The following is a 19288-nucleotide window of genomic DNA, read 5'->3' on the forward strand; positions in this document are numbered from 1 at the left end:
ATTATTAAGGACCCCTCCCCAACACAAGTCCACTCATTCCCTATCACTGGGGAATCCTCAGTAAAAGGGTGAGAAATGACAGGGACTGTCATAAAGGAGCCATGGCAGTGGTCTGGGCCCTTTCCTGTACCATACCAATAAGGATTTGTCTATGAGAAATCCTTAACCCTCCTCTGGTGGATGATACAACAACTATGTCACACTGCAGCACCTCCTATGCCCTCCTTGGTTGTGCACACACTTCTAACCATGCAATGTGATGACTACTGCTGTCACTGGGACTGGCAGTGCCAAAACCATTCCCCCAGTTTGTGCCTTAGAAACCACCATTTTCATGGTGGCAGTTGGTCAACCACAACCACTTGCCCCTTCCCCCCAAAATAGATTAGCCATCAACACATACACTCATTCTCTTTAAGGTGATCTGGGTCATAGTCAGGATTTTCTCTCTATGCTAAACATATACGAAACACTAAAGGTGGAGCAGTGTCAATATTCACCAAGGATATTCTCACCACCAGGCTAGTTGGCCAACACAATGTGTCTGAAATTCTCCAAGTGCAACTAACACTAGGTAAGACTGCAATCCAAATTGTAGCTTGCTACAGATCCCCCACCATACCCCAAGATTCTCACTACACCTTTCTAAACATACTGGAAAATATTAAGATATAACCAAACACCCTAATACTGGGTGATTTTAACTACCCTGCCATTAACTGGGAAAACTACTTATGTCCCAACACCTTTGCGCAACGGTTCTTGGAATTCATAAATTCCAATGCCCTGGATCAACTAATCCATAGTCCCACCAGGGCTCCAATATCCTAGACCTGGTCATTACCAACATGGGAAATCAATGCTCCATACCTATGGTCACCCCTCGTTAGTCAGGTCTGACCATAAGCTAATCACCCTTAACATCCACATGCCACCCCACCCCCAGTAAAGAAACCACCATAAAAAACTTCTCCAAAGCCAACTTCATGCTACTCAAGTCAGAAGTGACAAACTTCATGACACCCATGCAGACGGGAACTGAAAGTTCAACTGCTGAATCCTACACTAAGGCACTGTACGAGCACATCCACTCATGCATGAATCGTGCCATCCCAAATAGAACCAAAATGCTCTCATCCAAAAAAAGGAAGCCAATCTGGTGGTCCCCTGCCATAAACAAACTTTACAACAAAAGGAAGAAACTTTTGCAGAAAAGAGGAAAATCTCAGGATGCAAAAAACTCCCTTACTAGCCTCAGTAAGAAACTGAGATGCCTCATAAAATCCTCCAAAGCTAGTTACGAAAATAAAATTGCCAAAGATTCCAAAGACAACCACAAAGCATTCTATAACTATGTCAAGAATCTAAATGGCAATGCTCAGATCTGCTCTGAGCTAAAACAGAATGGCATTAAATATACTGATCCGAAGGATATTGCCAATATCCTGGCAGATCGATTCAGTGCCAACTTCACCCCCCTCTCACCCCCTAAATGGCCCCATCTCAATACCGGAAGATTGCCAAATTCCAGTAATAACGGCCACACAGGTACAAAACGCACACTCTAAAGCCAAGAATACAGCATCCATGGGACCAGATGACATCCCAGGCTGTGTACTACATGAACTACAATATGAACTGGCACCTCACCTAAGTGTCATGTTTAATCATAGCCTCACCTCAGGTTTCGTGCCCACTGAGTGGCGCAGAGCTACAGTTATCCCAATCCACAAGGGGGGATCCACCTTGGATCCCAGAAACTACCGTCCCATCAGTCTGACAAGCCTTATCTGTAAGGCCATGGAGCGTATTATCATAGAACTTATAAACAAAGACACTGGCAACCTTCAAACACTGGATCCCACCCAGTTTGGGTTTGTGAAGGGCCGATCTTATCTCCTGAACCTGACTGACTTCTTTGAATCAGTCTCCAGAGCCATGGACAAGGGTAAGGTGGTCCACACAACCTATCTAGACCTTGCCAAGGCCTTTGACACCACCCCCCACTCTGGAATCATAGATAAACTTACTAAGCTGGGCATTAATCCCTATGTCACCCAATGGGTTGCTAAATGGCTTACTGATAGAACCCACACTATAAAAGTAGCCGACTCCAAATCCAGCTCCAGACAAGTGACAAGTGGAGTACCTCAGGGTTCAGTCCTGGGGCCGCTCTTGTTTGGCATCTACTTCTCTGAAGTACAGGTCAACACTAAGGGACTCTGGCTAACAAAGTTTGCAGATGACTGCAAACGGGGAGCCATTATTGAATCCCCAAATGATGTGGATACTCTACAAAAGGGCCTTACAGAAACAGATGCTTGGTGCCAGAGCCATGGGCTCAAGCTCAATGCCAAGAAATGTATTGTTATCCCCTTTGGGAAAAAACATGTATCCATGAATTACCATATAGGTGGCAGTACACTAAACACAGAAAGTGTGATAAGAGACTTAGGGACACAGGTGGACAGTGGTCTCAACTTCGATAACCACATCGCCACAACAGTCAGGAAATCCTTCCATGTGGCACACCTCATCATGAAGGGCTTTTCATCCAGAAAAAAGGAGGTCATTGTCCCACTGTACTCATCCCTCATTAGACCCATTATAGAATACAACACCCCATTTGGTATGTACCTCTCAAGACATCTGCAACAACTGGAAAGGTCTCAGAAATACCTCACTAAAAGAATCACAGGCCTAAAGCAGATGTCCTACGCTGACCATCTTAAAAAACTCCAGCTATACTCTGTCACATATCGTCTACTCAGAGGCGATCTCTGCTTAACATACAAGGCCATGTCAAACCCAGAGCTGTTGGACATGCTACACTTAAAGAAATCCCAATCCCTCAGAGCTACACGCTCCAGGGATCTAAACCTTGTCATCACAATAAACAAAACATGCTGGACGGGTAGGTTCCTCACCCAGAGACTCCCCAGGCTCTGGAATAGATTGCCCATACATGTCAAGCAGAATGCCTCTTTGGACCTCTTCAAGAGGAACCTTGACGATTGGATGGGAGAAAGGAAATTCACCCCAGGGATCACGTCAGTCGCCCTGCTAGACAGGGGTCCAGGAAAGTAAATAATGTGGGAAGAAATAGCCAGGGAATTGTTATAGCTAGGCTTGTATAGGCCCTAGGGCTGATAGCCTAGTACCAACCTATGAACCTATACCACACAGCTTAGCCATAAAAATTTACAAGCAAATCTTTGTTTTTGGGGAAAGGTTAATGGGGCATCTACCCATAAAACTAGAGGCTACATTGGCAAATTCTTTATATAAAACCATGGTGTAGTGATAATTTAAAAGCCATGTGGGTCTACAATAATAAATAACTACTCTATGATCGTCCATGGCCTGTTGCTAATACTGGTATTTTCCAATCACTACCTTCTCTTTGTGAGGAAGGCCATCCTTTGGGGCTATAGAAAAATTCTAGATATTGCTGCTGAGAATTCTCCAAGCAGCCTTAGTAAGTAATGTGCACACACTGAAAAATTCGCTAAAGAATCAGCTACTCGTCCTTTCCTGGCTACAGGGTAAACCGGGAAGTTCACCACCATACACTCTACCTCGCATGTATTTTTGCAGTAGTCTTTGGGGATTTAAGTTGCTATCTTATTGAGTAGCCATTTACTGAGAAGGTCACCTATAGCTGTCACAATTTTATGGAATATATATTCTCAGAAACAGTGTATGTAGAGAAATAGGAGTCTATTCAACATACCTTACTAGATAACTAGAAGCAATATTTTGCAAATAAACAGGACAAAAACAGGATTTATTAGTTTAATTTAGGAACTCTAAAATGGCCCTTATTCTTACTGGAAAGTGTGTGCGCTCATGTGTGTATGCATGTCTGTGTTTGGGTCTGTGTGCGTGTGCACAGAGAGGACAAGATCAAGCTACTCTACTAGGCCATCTCCCATTTACACATAATGCAAGAAACTTTAATTCAATATAACAAGCCTGAATAGAAAATGGTCTTGGAGCACGTGAAATACTTACTGGTCACTCAGCATTTTAAAGCAGGACATTTAGAACAGCTCAGAGAAACACAAATGCACCCATTCATGGTTCAAAATCAATAAGTCATGGCTAAAAACTTTGTCCAGCAACCATTTGCTTTCCAAAGTGCTAAAAGTGGATTAAAAAAAAAAGACTGGAAAAGTTCAAGCAGAAAACAAGTAAAAAGTAAGCAGTCTTCCTCTTGTATTTCCACTCTCATTACACTTTTTTGGAAAGATACAGGTGCTTAAAGAATGGAGAGGAAAATATAAACAAAAGGCAGCCGAAAAGTTAGATCGTCTGTCCTCTGCTTACACTTTTTTTTAAGCTGTAGTTGCTTAAAAATAAAAACAAAAAAAAAAAAGTGGAAAGGAATAATACAAACAAAAGAAATGTAATTTGTCTTCTGCTTACAATTTTCCACTCTGGTTCTGTTTTTCTTGAAGCTGCTGTCACAAAAATGCAGTGTTATCACAATGTCAGTGCGACAGCAGTATCAGGATCTGGTCCAGCTACCATGAAACAGAGAAGCACTACGACTTCACAGCTACTGTGAAGTCCAGGTGCTCATCTACATCATGACAGCTGTACCAGATTCAGTCAAGGAGAAACAAGCTAGCAGCTTATAAGACCTTGTGTGTGAGAATTAGTTATGCAAGTCTGACTGAGATCTGTATGTGTGTGTGTGGATGCGTATGTCTTTGTTTACATGTGCCTCTACATGCATGAGTGGTGTTATCTGCTTAAACACTTCATTGAATAAGAATCAAGAATTCTGTTTCGACTGATAACTGCTATATTTTTTTCTTCTAACCAAAATATCCAGTATACCTCAGTTACGCACAGTTCCTTGACTGAAAACTATTGAAAGTTTCAAGGTTCCTTATTCACAAAATAATAGAAATGGAAACCATGCCACAAATGCTACCACTTCCCTGTTACTTTTCCCACTTTCTGCCATACAAAATGGTGCCTTCAGTTACACTATGAAAAATAAGGTAGTAGGTGTCAAAAGTCAAGTGTTAAAAGGTAAGACCTGATTAGTAACAGAAGAGTTAATATAATTTGAATATGCTTGGATAAATATCTGGTATACTGAAACTCTAACAAAGATAAAAAACAAAACACGAATTCTGGTTTACAATACAAAACTGTATGTAATTATTTTAGCAATTAACAAAGAGTAAACAAGCTGACTGAAGTTACGATCTTGAACACTTGCTTAGTGGAAGGAGCGTACTTTGAAAACAGCTCAATTAGCGCTAAGTACAAACAGAGTTTACCAAAGCCAGAAGAGCATGACAATATTTCAGCAACTTTTTTCTGCCTAAAGTCTTGATAATCCTGCCCACAGATTAATCCACAAAACCTGAATGCTTCATTCTGGTTATGAGATTTTTATTATGCCCTCCCAATGTTCAAAAATGTTACATAGCTGAAAAAAAAAAAAGACAATAATATACTTACTACCTAATATACTACCTAAATCATTGGCTTTGTTTCTGCAGTACACCAGGCTAACCTTTTTCTTTCTCATACTACATCTCTCCTTCACTCTTCCTATTAGTATCTGTCTTATTTCTTCTCCTTTTACAGTACTAATCGACCTAGGTACATTCTATGTAAAATTGCTAATATGGTATTAACTGCTCATCGAAATGTGCTTCTCCTGAATCTATCTTGCATTCTGTGTGATGTTATGATTTTCTAATTTGTTACTTATAAACATTTGTAATATTTTGTAATGTACTTAGTATTTAGTGGAGCTTTTCTCCTCGGGCCTCTGCTGAAAATGGACATGTATCCAGCCAGACTAGCCCGGTCAACAAATGTAAAATAAAAATAAAATAAATAAATACTTACTGCCCATACGTAAACCAGTCTTCGGGATACATATGGATCAAAATTCCAATAGGTACATGGCAGAAAGGTGATATAGAAAATTTCATTTCCAAGAGCAGCTGCGAATTGGAAGAGGTAATAGAAAAAATAATTCTTTACTACATAACGTTGTGTAGAAATCTGTAAAAGAACACAAAACACAAGAGAATTAATTCCTGCAATAACAGAGGGTGACGTAAAGTATACTGTATTTTTTTTATTTTGATCTATAATAATGCATTTCAATAACTTTCTTGCAAAGACCTAAGTAATCAAAATCCAAGTAAGCATGAATTCTACTTACAAGCTCCTTCCAAAGACTGAGGAGGTGTTACACTAATGCAGTAGTTGGGTTGCCATTTGAACCAAGGATTAAAAATGAACTGGGAGGCAAAAGTAAGCACTGTTTGGAAAGGACATTTAACTATGGCTATTTGTTGACAGCTACTAGCGGGACAAACCAGTACCTCTGAGATGGTGAACTCCTGGTACATAGTGTACACAAACTGAATGCAGAATGAGTCCTAAACATGGCCAAATTGTTTGGATCATTCTATCTTCCCCTAAAACACAAAGTGACAATGCACACTCAAAATTACTCTGTGCTGGGAAGGAAATGGTGTACCAGTTTCAGACATGCTCTGTTGCTTATACTGTTTTAGATGCACCTTTTATTTTCCTTCCCAGAGGGTTACTGTTATCAAAAGCACGCCAAAGAGTCAGCTGGGTCATCTGATAAACACAGGCAGTTCTGTTATGTGACATTAAGCACACTAAAGACAGGCGAGGTATAACTTTGTTGCTGAAAAAAATACTCTAACAAAATAAATAGCACACAGCAAAGGTCGGAATCATAATACCAAACATATTTGCAGTTGCAGTTACAGTTTCTGGAGTTGCCAAGATTAGTACAGGTTTCAGGACATCCCATCCTATAACCCAGATGACCTAAGTTTGATTAGAAAGTTGCTCTGCCAAGATGGCATGGGGGAGCAGAGGGAATACAGGCCAGCTTGCCTCTATTCAGGGGGTCATGCACCTGAATACACTTACATGGCAGAATCCCAACTGGAGACCAGGGATCATGCAGAGATGCTGCCTGCAAGGGTGACAATACCTTCACTTACATTTGCTTACATGTGCATTGAGGAGGGCATGTACAGTGGATATAAAAAGTGTACACACCCCTGTAAAATGCCAGGTTTTTAAGATAAAAAATGAGACCAAAATAAACGTTTCCCACCTTTAATGTGACCTAGAACCTGTACAATTCACAATTCAATTGAAAAACAAACCAATCTGTTAGGGGAAAAATAAAAAAAAAAAAAAACGTACAATAAGCTGGTTGCATAAGTGTGCACACTCAAACTAATATTTTGTTGAAGCACCTTTTGATTTAATTACATCATTCAGTCTTTTTAGGTAGGAGTCTATCAGCGTGGCACATCTTGACTTGGCAATATTTGTCCACTCTTTCTTGCAGAAGCACTCCAAATCTGTCAGATTGCGAGGGCATCTCTTGTGCACAGCCATCTTCACGTCACCCCACAGATTTTCTATTGGATTTAGGTCTGGGCTGTAGCTGGGCCATTCCAAAACTTTAATTTTCTTCTGATAAAGCCACTATTTGGTTGACTTGGATGTATGCTTGGGGTCATTGCCGTGTTGAAAGGTGAAATTCCTCTTCATCTTCAGCTTTCTAGCAGACTCCTGAAGGTTTTGGGCCAAAAGTGACTGGTATATAAACTGTTCAAAATTCCCTCCACCTTGACAAAAATCCCAGTTCTAGCTAAAGAAAAGCAACCCCAAAGCATGATACTGCCACCACCATGCTTCATCATGGAGATGGCGTTCTTTTGGTGATGTGAAGTTTTGTTTTTGCGCCAAACCTACCTTTTGGAATTGTGGCTAAAAAGTTCAACCTTGGTCTCATCAGACCATAACGCATTTTCCCACATGCTTTAGTATCATTTTTCAAATGTTAGCCAGGCCTGGATGTTTTTCTTTGTAAGAAAAGACTTCCGTCTTGCAACCCTACCCCATAGTCCAGACATATGGAGAATACGGGAGACTGTTGTTACATGTAGTACACAACCAGTACTTGCCAGAAATTCCTGCAGCTCCTTCAGTGTTGCTGTAGGTCTCTTGGCAGCCTCCCTGACCAGTTTTCATCTTGCCTTTTCATCAATTTTGGAGGGACGTCTAGTTGTTTGCAACATCACTGTTGTCCCATATTTCTCCACTTTTTGATGACTGTCTTCACTGTGTTCCATGGTATATCCAATGCTGTGGAAATTTTTGTTGTACCCCTCTCCTGATACCTTTCAACAATGAGATGCCTTTGATGCTTTGTAAGCTCTCTGCAAATCATGGCTTTTGTTGTAGCAGGCAACTGAGTAGATGTCAGAAAAATCTTACTAGGACAGCTGAACTTCATTTGGGGTTAAGCAGAGTCTCTAACTGATGGGAGGTGTGTACCCAAGACGACTGAATGTTATAATTAAATCAAAAGGTGCTTCAACAAAGTATTAGTTTAGAGCATCCACCTTCCAAGCTGTGGGATGAAACATTTTTGTGCAAAACTTTGGCAACTGGTAATTTAGTGGAGAAGCGAACAGATCTATGTCTGGAGTCCCCCATAACACTGTCAACCTTTGAAACACATGAGGATCCAGTTTCCACTCGTGAGGATCCACAATTTGTCTGCTCAACACATCTGCTAAGGAGTTCTGTGCTCCTGGTAGAAACCTTGCCTGAAGATTGAGTTGTAAACTGAGAGCAGTGTCCCACAAAATCATCGCTTGCCTGCAAAGAGGGTACGAATGGGTTCCCCCTTGCTTGTTGATGTACCACATGACAGTAGTGTTGTCTGTTTGAATCAACACCTGTCCTGGGTGAAGTAAATCCCTGAAAGCCATCAATGCAAATTGAACTGCTAACATCTCCTTCAAGTTGATATGCAAATGTTGAAGTCTGACAGGCCACGTGTCTTGCACCCATTTTCCATTGAGGTGTGCTCCCCAAGCCTTGTCCGAGGCATCTGTCATTAAAATCTGACTCGCCTCTGGTCGGGTCACAGAGTGTCCCTTGTTTAGGTGACATTCCTGAGCCCACCACAAAAATTCCTTCTGAATGCAAGGTATTATTGGAATGACAGTGTCTAGATCTTGGCAGTGTTGTGTCCATACATTTTTGAGATACCATTGAAGCTTCCTCATATGCAGTTTGGCATTGGGAAGCACCAGAATACAAGATGCCATGAACCCCAAGGCTTGAAGGACTGTCCTTGCAGTCAGCCTGGACTGTAGAGACATTTGATGGAAATAAAGAGAAAGGCTTCTTTGTTTGTCCGGGGTCAAAAAGGCCATCTGGGAAGCTGTATTCAGTCTCACACCCAGAAAGCACATGTCCTGAGAGGGTACTAGACTGGACTTTGTTTCGTTCACAGAATACCCTAGGCATCTTAACACTACCATCACATACTGTAGATGATGAAGAAGTTCGTCCTTGTGTTGTGCAATAATCAGGCAATCGTCCAAATAAGGATAAATCTGTATTCCTCTTAACCTGAAAAAGGCTATCACTTGAGCCAGAACCTTTGTGAACACTCTGGGCACAGTAGATAAGCCAAAGGGCAATGCAGAGAACTGATAATGTAAATTACCAGCCCGAAAACACAGGTACCTCCTGCAACTGGGCCTGATAGGAACATGAAGATAAGCCTCTTTGAGATCCAGAGTTACCATCCAGTGATCTTTTCCCAACAGAGGTAAAAGCTGTTGTAACGTCAACATTTTGAACTTTGGAATGTCCAGATAAGTGTTGAGGATAGATAAATCCAAAATTGGTCTCCACGTGTTCCCTTTCTTTGGTACTAGAAACAGGCGAGAATAAAATCCTAGTCCCACTTCTGACAGAGGAACTGGCTGTATAGCTCCTATTTGAAGAAGCAAAGAAATCTGCTTGTGAGCCTCTATCCTTTGCCGAGGAGGAACGTCTGGCATGCCTTTGAAAGGAGGCAATGTATGGAAATAAAACTTGTAACCTCGGTTTATAATGTCCAATACCCATTTGTCCTGGGTGACTAAAAGCCAGTTTTGCTTGAAGAGTGCTAACTTTCCTCCCAAAGGAGCTGCCAGGCAAGAAGAATCTGGCAGCTGAAAATGCAGGTCATTGGGCCTGTTTACGAAAGGACTGGCCCCTGCCCTCACCTGCAGATTGTGCAGGCGAACTCCAAGTTCTAGGCCTGAATGTACTGTGAGCTCTGCCCCTGCCACGTCTAGATCTACCCCTAGATTGAGAAACAGAAGAAGGGTAGGTCCACCCCTTAGTAGGCCAATTTCTACTAAACTTTGGAGGTTGCACCTGCAAAAAATCCTTAACAGTCTGCATAGACTTAGCCTTGTCTTCCATTTTCTTCAAAACCGACTCCACAGGGGGACCAAACAAAACTTCAGACTGTAAAGGGGCATCCAGAATTCTAGTTTTAACATGCTCGGACAAATTCTGATCCTTAAGCCAGGCGTGCCTGCGAAGAACTGAACCAGTGGCAGCCACCCTAGAAGAGGCCTGCACAGCATCAAAACCACACTGCAAAGAATGCTTACCCACCTGTTCAGAGACATGTACTAAATCCTGCAAATCTTTACACTCTATGCCCTCTGCCAAAGCATCCACTTTAGATTTTAGCTGAGAAAGGAGGAAATTCTGATACTTCAACATATGAAACTGGCAATTTAAAGCCCTCATTGCTACAGTAGAAGAGGTATACACCTTCTTACCCCATCTATCCAAAGCTCTAGCTTCCTTATCTAGAGGAACCGGATTCTTTACAACAGAGGCTCTAACACCCTTAGGCCCCTGACTAATAGTTTCTGGGTCCGCCCTAGGACTCTTATACAGATATTTATGAGCCTCAGGCACCCTGTAATATCTGTCCGGTTTAACTGGCGCAGGAGGCAAAGAATCTGGATTAAGGGAAGCCTCCGAGAAAACATCTTGAACAACATCCAAAACAGGAGGTATAGCCAAGGGTCTATGCTGTGGTAAAAACAAGAATTCCCTAAGCCTCTTCCTTGAATCAGAGAAATCCTGTCCTTCCCACTTAAAATGCTCCCTCATGGAATGCAGAGTTTCTGAAAATGAAAAATCCTCTGGAGGAGAAGCAGAAGGAGTGGAATCCTCTGCATCAGAATCCGAATAAGGAGGAAAATCTAGAATATCTTCAGCAGAAGACTCTGAGTCATCTGAGGCCTGATCCAAACTTTCCAACTCTGGCTCCACCCTGGGCCTCTTATCAGGAGGGGGCATAGAACCTCTAATTAAAGTAATCAAATCTTCTGCCATTTTAAGCATGTGCTTTTTAGGCACAGACCCTGAAGTACCTGGAGGGACACCAGAGGAAGGCAAAACAGACCTGCCCTTAGAAGAAGCCTTAGGAATAGAAGCAGAAGGCCTAACCACCTTAGGCATAGAAGGGAGAACAGTAACTTGAGAGGCCCCTTCAGCCTGACCTGACTCCTGGGAGGCCACATCCTGCAAAATCAAAGTTTCCCCCTGAGACTCAACAGAAACTTCAGCCGGATCCCCCTGCTCTACTGTAGCTTCTGCAGGACCGGCGTCCGAAACGGACGAATCAACCTGTCTAGGTTTCAAGGATTTGTCTTTGCGCTTCTTCGTGGAAGCGGGCGTCGGAGGATCCGACGGCATATTATAATTACACCGCTTACCAAAGACTAACCTAGCACAATCTAACCTTTTTATAGTGCGCTTATTAAACCTAGCACAAAACCGACACCCGACTACGTCGTGGTCCGGTCCCAAACAAGGAATGCAAAGAGAGTGATAATCCCTATGCGGTATCTGTTTCCCACAAGAAATACAATTATTCACTTTTTCTGACATCCAGAATTAACTGAGGCAAGAAAAAACAAAATATTCCCCAACGGGGTACTTAGCCCAACTTGGTTTCGGTCTGAAACTCAGAATTCGAAAATTTCAGAACGCCGAACGGCACTCGCAACGCTGCTTCTGCATCGGACCATGCGGCAAAAAAGACTGGGGATATGACGTCGGTCATGCGCTTTTATACCCTGACGCTCTGATGTCAGTTCTGAGCGCCCATGACCGACGTCAGCCTAATACTTTGGTATTCGGGCCGACTGAGGACAGCGGACTACCCATAAGTAAGGACTGCAGCAATGTGAGATGAAGAACATCAATGACACCCTCCAAATGGTGGGAAGTAGGCAACTGCTAACATGCCATCTGCCACTGTGACCACAGTACTGATGGAAGAGTGACATCCTTCACACACTGAGCTGCAGACATGATGGAGTGATGCCACCTCAGTCCTGCTGAATCTCCCTGCATACAAGGGACTAAGGAAGGGTTGCCAAGTTGGAACAACATCTGATTTCTCTAAAATCTCCCTCATTTCAAAAGGGGTGAAGGGAGATCATTGGAGAAGAATTTCACCACTGATAACATATGCTGATAACCACAAAGGTGGCCTGATCACTTCAAGAGCTGGAACACATACTTTCACTAAGGTGTTTGGAGAATCACTCTCAATAAATGGGATGGGAATGAGATGATCTTCTGTGAAGACAGCAAGATTAATATAGAACAAAATTCAGGGTTGGAGAAGAAAAGTATAAGGTACTACAAAAGTTTGATTGCAATGCTAAGGGAGTCATATACTTAGCCATGTGCCAGGATTGCCCATGTTTTTATGTGGGCAAAACTAAACGAAGGCTAAGGGACAGAATATATGAACATGAATATAATATCAGGAAGGGAACAGAGACATATGCTCTGGCAAAGCATGTACTTCAATTCCCTGACTATACCTTTAGATACATGGTGATTCATAGTGTTAAGATTTGGTTAAGGGGTAGCTCTTGGAAGTTTTATTTGGAGAAGAAGAAGCTTATATGGGAGTTACAATTAAATGTTTACAGATGGCCCAGATTAAATGATTATTGCTTCTATTGCTTCTTTCATTGCCTTTTGAAGATCAAATCATCAACCAGATAAAGAACAAAAATATGGGGGATAAAGTAAAAAAATAAAAAATACAAAACTGTATTAGTGAAATGTAATAATTTCTTTTTTTACAGGTTATATTTCCCAATAATTGATCATTCTACTATTAATATTTTTAACATATTTTAAAAATATTTGATGTATTTTTTCCAGTGTGTGATATATATATATATATATATATATATATATATATATATATATATATTTTTTTTCAGTAAGTTGTTTTTTAGGAAAGATTTTAGGGGTGTTTATAACTTATCAGTTTAATAGAATGAACAGTGCATTTAAAAAAATAGAGAGAAGATAAAAAAGGGGGAGGGACGCACGATGTCAGCAGGAAGAGGTTTGATTGGTGGTTAAGGAGTGCTTAAACTGTTCTTTTAAATTTACTTTATTTGATGAAGTTCACAGAATAGTCAATTAACTGGATGACAGCGCTTATGTATTTCATTTTTATCTGGTGGTGGTGATTTAATTAAAGTTTTACAAGGATTTTGTTTTGTTTTGGTTTTTTTGGCTTTAACTAAGTTTGTTTTACAGATTTGCTTTGTGTATTTTTTTTGTGTGCTTTAAAGAACAAGAGGAAGTCGGGCTAAAGATGATCCAGTTTCTTTGACCAGACTAGAACATTTTTTTTCCACTTACACAGATATGATTTTCTAGCAGCAAGTTTTCTCACTCAGTTTAGTACCTACGGCATGTCCTCACAAAAAATGTGTGAAAGAGGTATCAAAATCCAATCATCCAAGCAGTTAGCAAATTCGGAAAGCATATGGTCCAGATGGATTTTCGCCCTCCTGTTTAAAAACCTGTGCTGATCAACTGGCTCCTGTTTTTACTCAGATTTTTAATAAACCATTAGAGCTGTGTGAAGTTCCCTTATGTTTCAAACAAGCCATGATCATTCCAGTCTCTAAAAAATCCAGTGTAACAGGACTAAATGACTACAGGCCAGTTGCTTTGGCATTGGTGGTCATGAAGACCTTTGAGAGGCTGGTGTTAGCTCACTTGAAGGATATTACAGCTTCCTCGAGAGAACCGGTCAGTGGATGATGCAGTTAACATGGGCCTGCACTATATCTTGCAACATCTTGACAACCCAGGTACATATGCAAGGATTCTGTTTGTGGACTTCAGCTCTGCATTTAAATACAATAATTCTGGAACTTTTTTTACTTGAAACTCTCCCAGTTTTCTGTTCCTTTCGCCACCTGCCAATGGAGCATCAATTTTCTTAACAATAGGAAACAGCCGATGAAATTGGGGAAATTTACATCTAGCTATTGCACGATCAATACAGGTGCCTCCCAGGGATGTGTGCTCTCCCCACCGTTATTCTCCCTCTACACCAATGGCTGCACCTCTAAGGACCCCTCTGTCAAACTTATTAAATACACGGAAAATGCAACTATCATCAGGCTAATCAGGAATGGCAATGAGTCGGCATGCAGATGAGAGGTTGAGCAGCTGGCACTTTTGTGTACTTAGAATAATCTGGAGCTGAACACTCTTAAAACTGTGGAGATGATAGTGAACTTTAGGAGTGGTATTACAATACTATCCCCCCTCTTTATATTTAACACTGCTGAGTCAGTTGTGGTATCCTTCAAGTTTTTGGAATCTGTAATCTCCTGAGACTTAAACTGGGAGACCAATGTAGGATCCATCATAAAAAAGACACAACAGGGAATGTACTTCCTATGACAGCTGAGGAAGTTCAACATCCCACAGGAACTACTGATTCAGTTCTATACAGCAGTCATTGAGGTTGTTCTCAGCTCATCCATAACAGTGTGATTTGGATCTTTGTCTAAGGATCTTTGTCTAATCATGGGAGAAATAGATTACATCAAACAGCTAGGTCTGCCGAAAATATCATTGGTGCTAGTTTGCCCTCCTTATAGGACCTGTACTATTCCAGAGTCATGAAAAGGGTGGGAAAAACCATCACCGGTCCTTCACATCCAAGCCACCACCTTTTTAAACTATTAACATCGGCCAGGAATTATAGATTAATACGCACCAAAATAAGAACATATATGAACAGATTTTTTCCACTAACCATCAAGTTCACAAATGGTTAACTCAGCTTAGTAGGCTGGGGTATTCTTTTTTCCAAGTCTCCGAGTATTAATATGTCTTTCTTTCAGAGTTTATTTCAGTATTTCTTGCACTGAGTTGCACTTTGCATCTTCTATGTATATTTACTTTTTTTTTGGCATGTTCTTAATAGTTGTATGTATGTTGATTATGTAATTCATACTTGGCAGAGTCACTGAAACCGGAGTGAGATTTCTTGTATGTGTTCATACTTGGCCAATAAATGTGATTCTGAGTTAGTTGAATTTTCAGACTGGGGATAACCCCCCCCCCCCCGAATTGTGTGAGTAAACCAAGTCTGTAGGGAAGTCTGTGCTAATTGCCCTTACCCAAATTGAAAAAGGAGAACCACTGTTGCCTTGGCCAAAAGTAAGTCTCCACCACAACTGTTGGCGAGCCCTTCCAAGTCTTTACAAGAACCCAACTTACTATTGCAATGGGGAAAAGTATACATGAACACTTGCGTCCATGAAAATGAAACTGCATTGCTCTTCCAGTCCTGGCTGCAAGGAGTCCTGGAGTAAAATTTCTTTAGCTGTCTTTTCTGAAGGCAACAAACTGATCTGCTTCATGTATTCCCTACAGTTGGATCAACTATTGGGAAACCCCAGGATGATGTTTCCATTCATGGGGGTCTGCCCAGGTCCTGTCAAGCTTGACTACAATAAGGTTTTTCTTTGATGGAATGTATGAGGCCTGAAGAGTTAGACTGAGTTAAATTGCTACCTTCCAGTCTACCAAAGTTAGTCTGCAAAGAGGATAAGATCTGATACCCTCAGTTTGATTATGTACCACTTCACAGTGATACTGTGTATGTACACTAACAGAGGTCCTGGGGCCCAAAGATTATTCAAGACCTTCAATAAATTGATAAAATAAGAACAAAATAGAAAGACTTTCCTCAGTGGGACTTGCCTGCACAGCTCTTGACAGCCTAGCTGACAGATTCACAAGGCCTGCTGAAGAAGTGCTCACTTCAATGGCATAAAAACTGATTTTTTTTTGCATTCCACATTCCATTCACATAGAGTTCTAAGTTGTCTCCTGATAGCTGGAGTGCACAGAAAACTCCCAAAGCTTTGATAAGTTTGCAGATGTAGTGGGTAAGGACCATATAGTTTAGACTACTGCAAAAGTGATCTGTGTATTGAATGCTGAGATTACAACCCTCCAGTTGATAGGGTTGCAGGATGGAGTACCACAGGAAATGTTACAGGAAGGGGAGCTGGGGGAAGGACAAGAAGCATCACGTGAATAAATGGAGGATATACATTTAAGGAGGAGAGATAAAGGTACAAGAAGCAAAAAAAATAAATAAAAAAAAAAAAAAAGAGGAAATAATAATGAATAAGACTTGCACAAGTGTTGTGGTGAAGGGAGGCGAGATGGAATAGAGTAGAAAAGGAAAAGGCCAAAACATGAAATACACACATTAAGAATACAATTAAAGATGGAAAATGCTTTGCACAGACATGACATACGGGATAATTCAGCTGTGACTTTAGGGATACAAGCACCAGATGTGACAGCATTTATTTTGCTAGAAAAAGACTTTTACGACACTATTTTTGAAACAGAGGAATGGATGAAAAAGTCGTGAAAGGATGCAAAGACAAAAGGAATTTATTTGCTTGGAATAAGTTTGTTTATACTGCACTAAACAGGGATCTAAATATCAAAGTGACTGTGCAATTTAGGACTAATGTTGAAAAAGAAACTTCGGAGGACTATTTAAAGACTGTACGTCAAACTGTGCACAAATCCTTTAAAAATTAAAGACAAAAGAGGGTTATGCACTGGGGGAGTTAGTGTGTGTGTTTGACATTAAAATTGGAAAATGGCAGAATTCTACACAACCTCAGTGCCAATACCAATGATGCTGTAAGGGGGTTAATGGTGTAAAGAGGGATCTGAAATAATGGAGTCAACAAAACTTTGTTTTTGTGGAGCCTAAAGACATGACCGAACATTACGATAAGGGAAGATGCCGGCAATGTGGAGAAAAAGAACAACTGCAAAAAAAAGATGTAGAATGTTATAAATGGGGAAAAAAGGACTTTTTTATGAATTGGGGGGAAATAGGGGGATGTATTTGAAAAAGAAATGAAACAAAATGAAAATGTAACAAAAAATGAATATGCTTCTGATGGGGGGTTGGAACATTAGAGAGGCTAGGAAAGGGAGAAAGTGAAAGAGGGAGGGGAAGGGGAAGACGAAGTGCAGAAAGTGTCTTTATTATTTAAAAATAGATAAGAAAATTTAACAGGTGAGAGTGATGAAGGAGGTAGAATAAAATGGCAGCAAGTCAAAGGAAGAGACATTCTATTAAGAAAAGAGTGAGCAATACAAAAAATGATTAAAGAAAAAGCTTTAAAGGAAAAAAATAAAATGAAATATATATAGTATAAATCTAGTAACTCTTAATATAAGTGAATGCTGTAAGAAGATGAGTGGTATATCAACGGTCTAAGGATTTAGAAAAGTGTAATATGTTTAATAGCTATAAAAGAGTTTTACAAAAGAAAAAAACAGAACAGTTTGAAAAACTGTAGGGGAGAAAATTCTGTAGAATTTTGGAGTGGAAAGATATGCAGGTCTAGCTGCTTTATGTAAGTATGAATATATAAGAATATTAAATCATATAATTGTGAAAGCAGTGTGGGTATTTGTGGTTGACATCAAAAACAAAGGTTTTCCTGCAAGTATTATTCGGCTATATGCTTGTATATAGATAGAATGAAAAGGGTGAAATATTTGAACAAATAAAGCCCTATGTAATAGTAAACATGGACATAGTTTATTTTATTTACTTATTTATTTAATATTTGTTGACCGGGTTAGTCCAACTGAACCAAGGCCCTTTTTCAACTGAGGCCCGGGGAGAAAAGTTCCACAAATAATTACAAACATATGCATTAGTAAATATAGTTATACATTAAGATATTAAAAAGCAAAAAGCACAGTAGTAAATGTAGTGATACATAAGATAAAAAGCATTAAGATATAAAAAGCTAAAAGCACAACATGATGTTCATTATTTGCAGATAGAAATTGTATACACATTTAACCCACTGAATCAAGCAGTATAACCTCTGTAAATGTGGGTCAATTACATGTATAAGGAACAACCTTACAAGGAAATGGGGATGGTAGATTTAATGTTAAGATGGAAAAAAGAAAGATTTTAAAAGACAAAGAAATTGAAATAAGTTATGAAGGTGGGTGAACTGAAACTATGGAGATAATTAATCTAAAGACAGATATTGACCACATGATCTTTTCATACACTTTAAAAGAAATAAAAGAATGAAGATATGGAGCAGAATTTACGGATCATGAAGACATCTGGACAAGAATGGGAATTAATATGTTATTAGATAAGGTTAATGATTAAATAAATTGAATGGGTTGAATGGAATACATACTAGAGAAGAATTTGAAAGGGAGGCAAAAAAGCTGGGGAAAGAACTTGAGACTATAAGATTTAAGTATGACTTAAGTGGAGGGCTGAGTATAAATGAAAGTTAAAACAAATATTTGGAAACAGAAATTTAGTTTTATAGAAAAAAATGTAAAGTATAGACAGACATCAGAAGATATGGCACACTGAATAGAAGTAGACAATGACAAAATATGGACAAAAAGAAAACTGTATGATCAAAAAGGAAAAGGATACAGAATATCTCAAGGAGGCAAACATTTCTCGTACAAGGGACAAAAGAGAAGGATTCCCCCTTTTATAGAGAAGAAAGTTAAGAGGCAGAAGATGATATTAAAAGAACTTGCCACAGGAAAGGAATGTGTTTAGAAAAAAGGGAGAAATAGAAGAAATAATAGCATTTTATAGCTAAAAGGTATGAAAAGAACAGTCAAGATAAAAAATTGTTTGGAAGACACAGTATCTATTAGAAGGAGAGAATGAAAATTAAAAAAAAAAGAAATATATGTAGATGAAGTAGAGGGAGCACTTGAAAACATAATGAAAATTCAGTTCCAGGGTCAGATGGTATGGATTATTAGTTTTACAAGAACATGGGAGAAGAACAGATCAAATGTTAGTTTAGATAGCAAATGAGTAGAAGAAGAGAGTTTTAAAGAGGGAAGTATTTATGAAGTGGTAATAAAGCTAAGTTGGAAAAAGGTAATAAAGACAATTTTGAGAAATGGAGAACAATTACAATGGTAAATGTGGATTATAAATTGACAATGAGAGTAATTAAAACAAGACTTGAGAGAATACTAGATA

General features: G+C 39.8%; 1 protein-coding gene across 1 annotated transcript in view; it reads right to left on the reverse strand.

The window, feature by feature from the left end:
• The window catches only part of SGPP2 (sphingosine-1-phosphate phosphatase 2), a 1416879-nt gene that overhangs the window by 1070553 nt on the left and 327038 nt on the right, over nucleotides 1-19288 (reverse strand). The window contains exon 2 of the mRNA XM_044070367.1: nucleotides 5878-6036. Coding sequence (XP_043926302.1) covers nucleotides 5878-6036 — 159 coding nt within the window. The remainder of the gene's footprint in view (nucleotides 1-5877; nucleotides 6037-19288) is intronic.

This window comes from Protopterus annectens, chromosome 4.part1, assembly GCF_019279795.1.
Source record: "Protopterus annectens isolate FY-2018-M chromosome 4.part1, PAN1.0, whole genome shotgun sequence".
Classification (NCBI taxonomy): Eukaryota; Metazoa; Chordata; order Ceratodontiformes; family Protopteridae; genus Protopterus; species Protopterus annectens.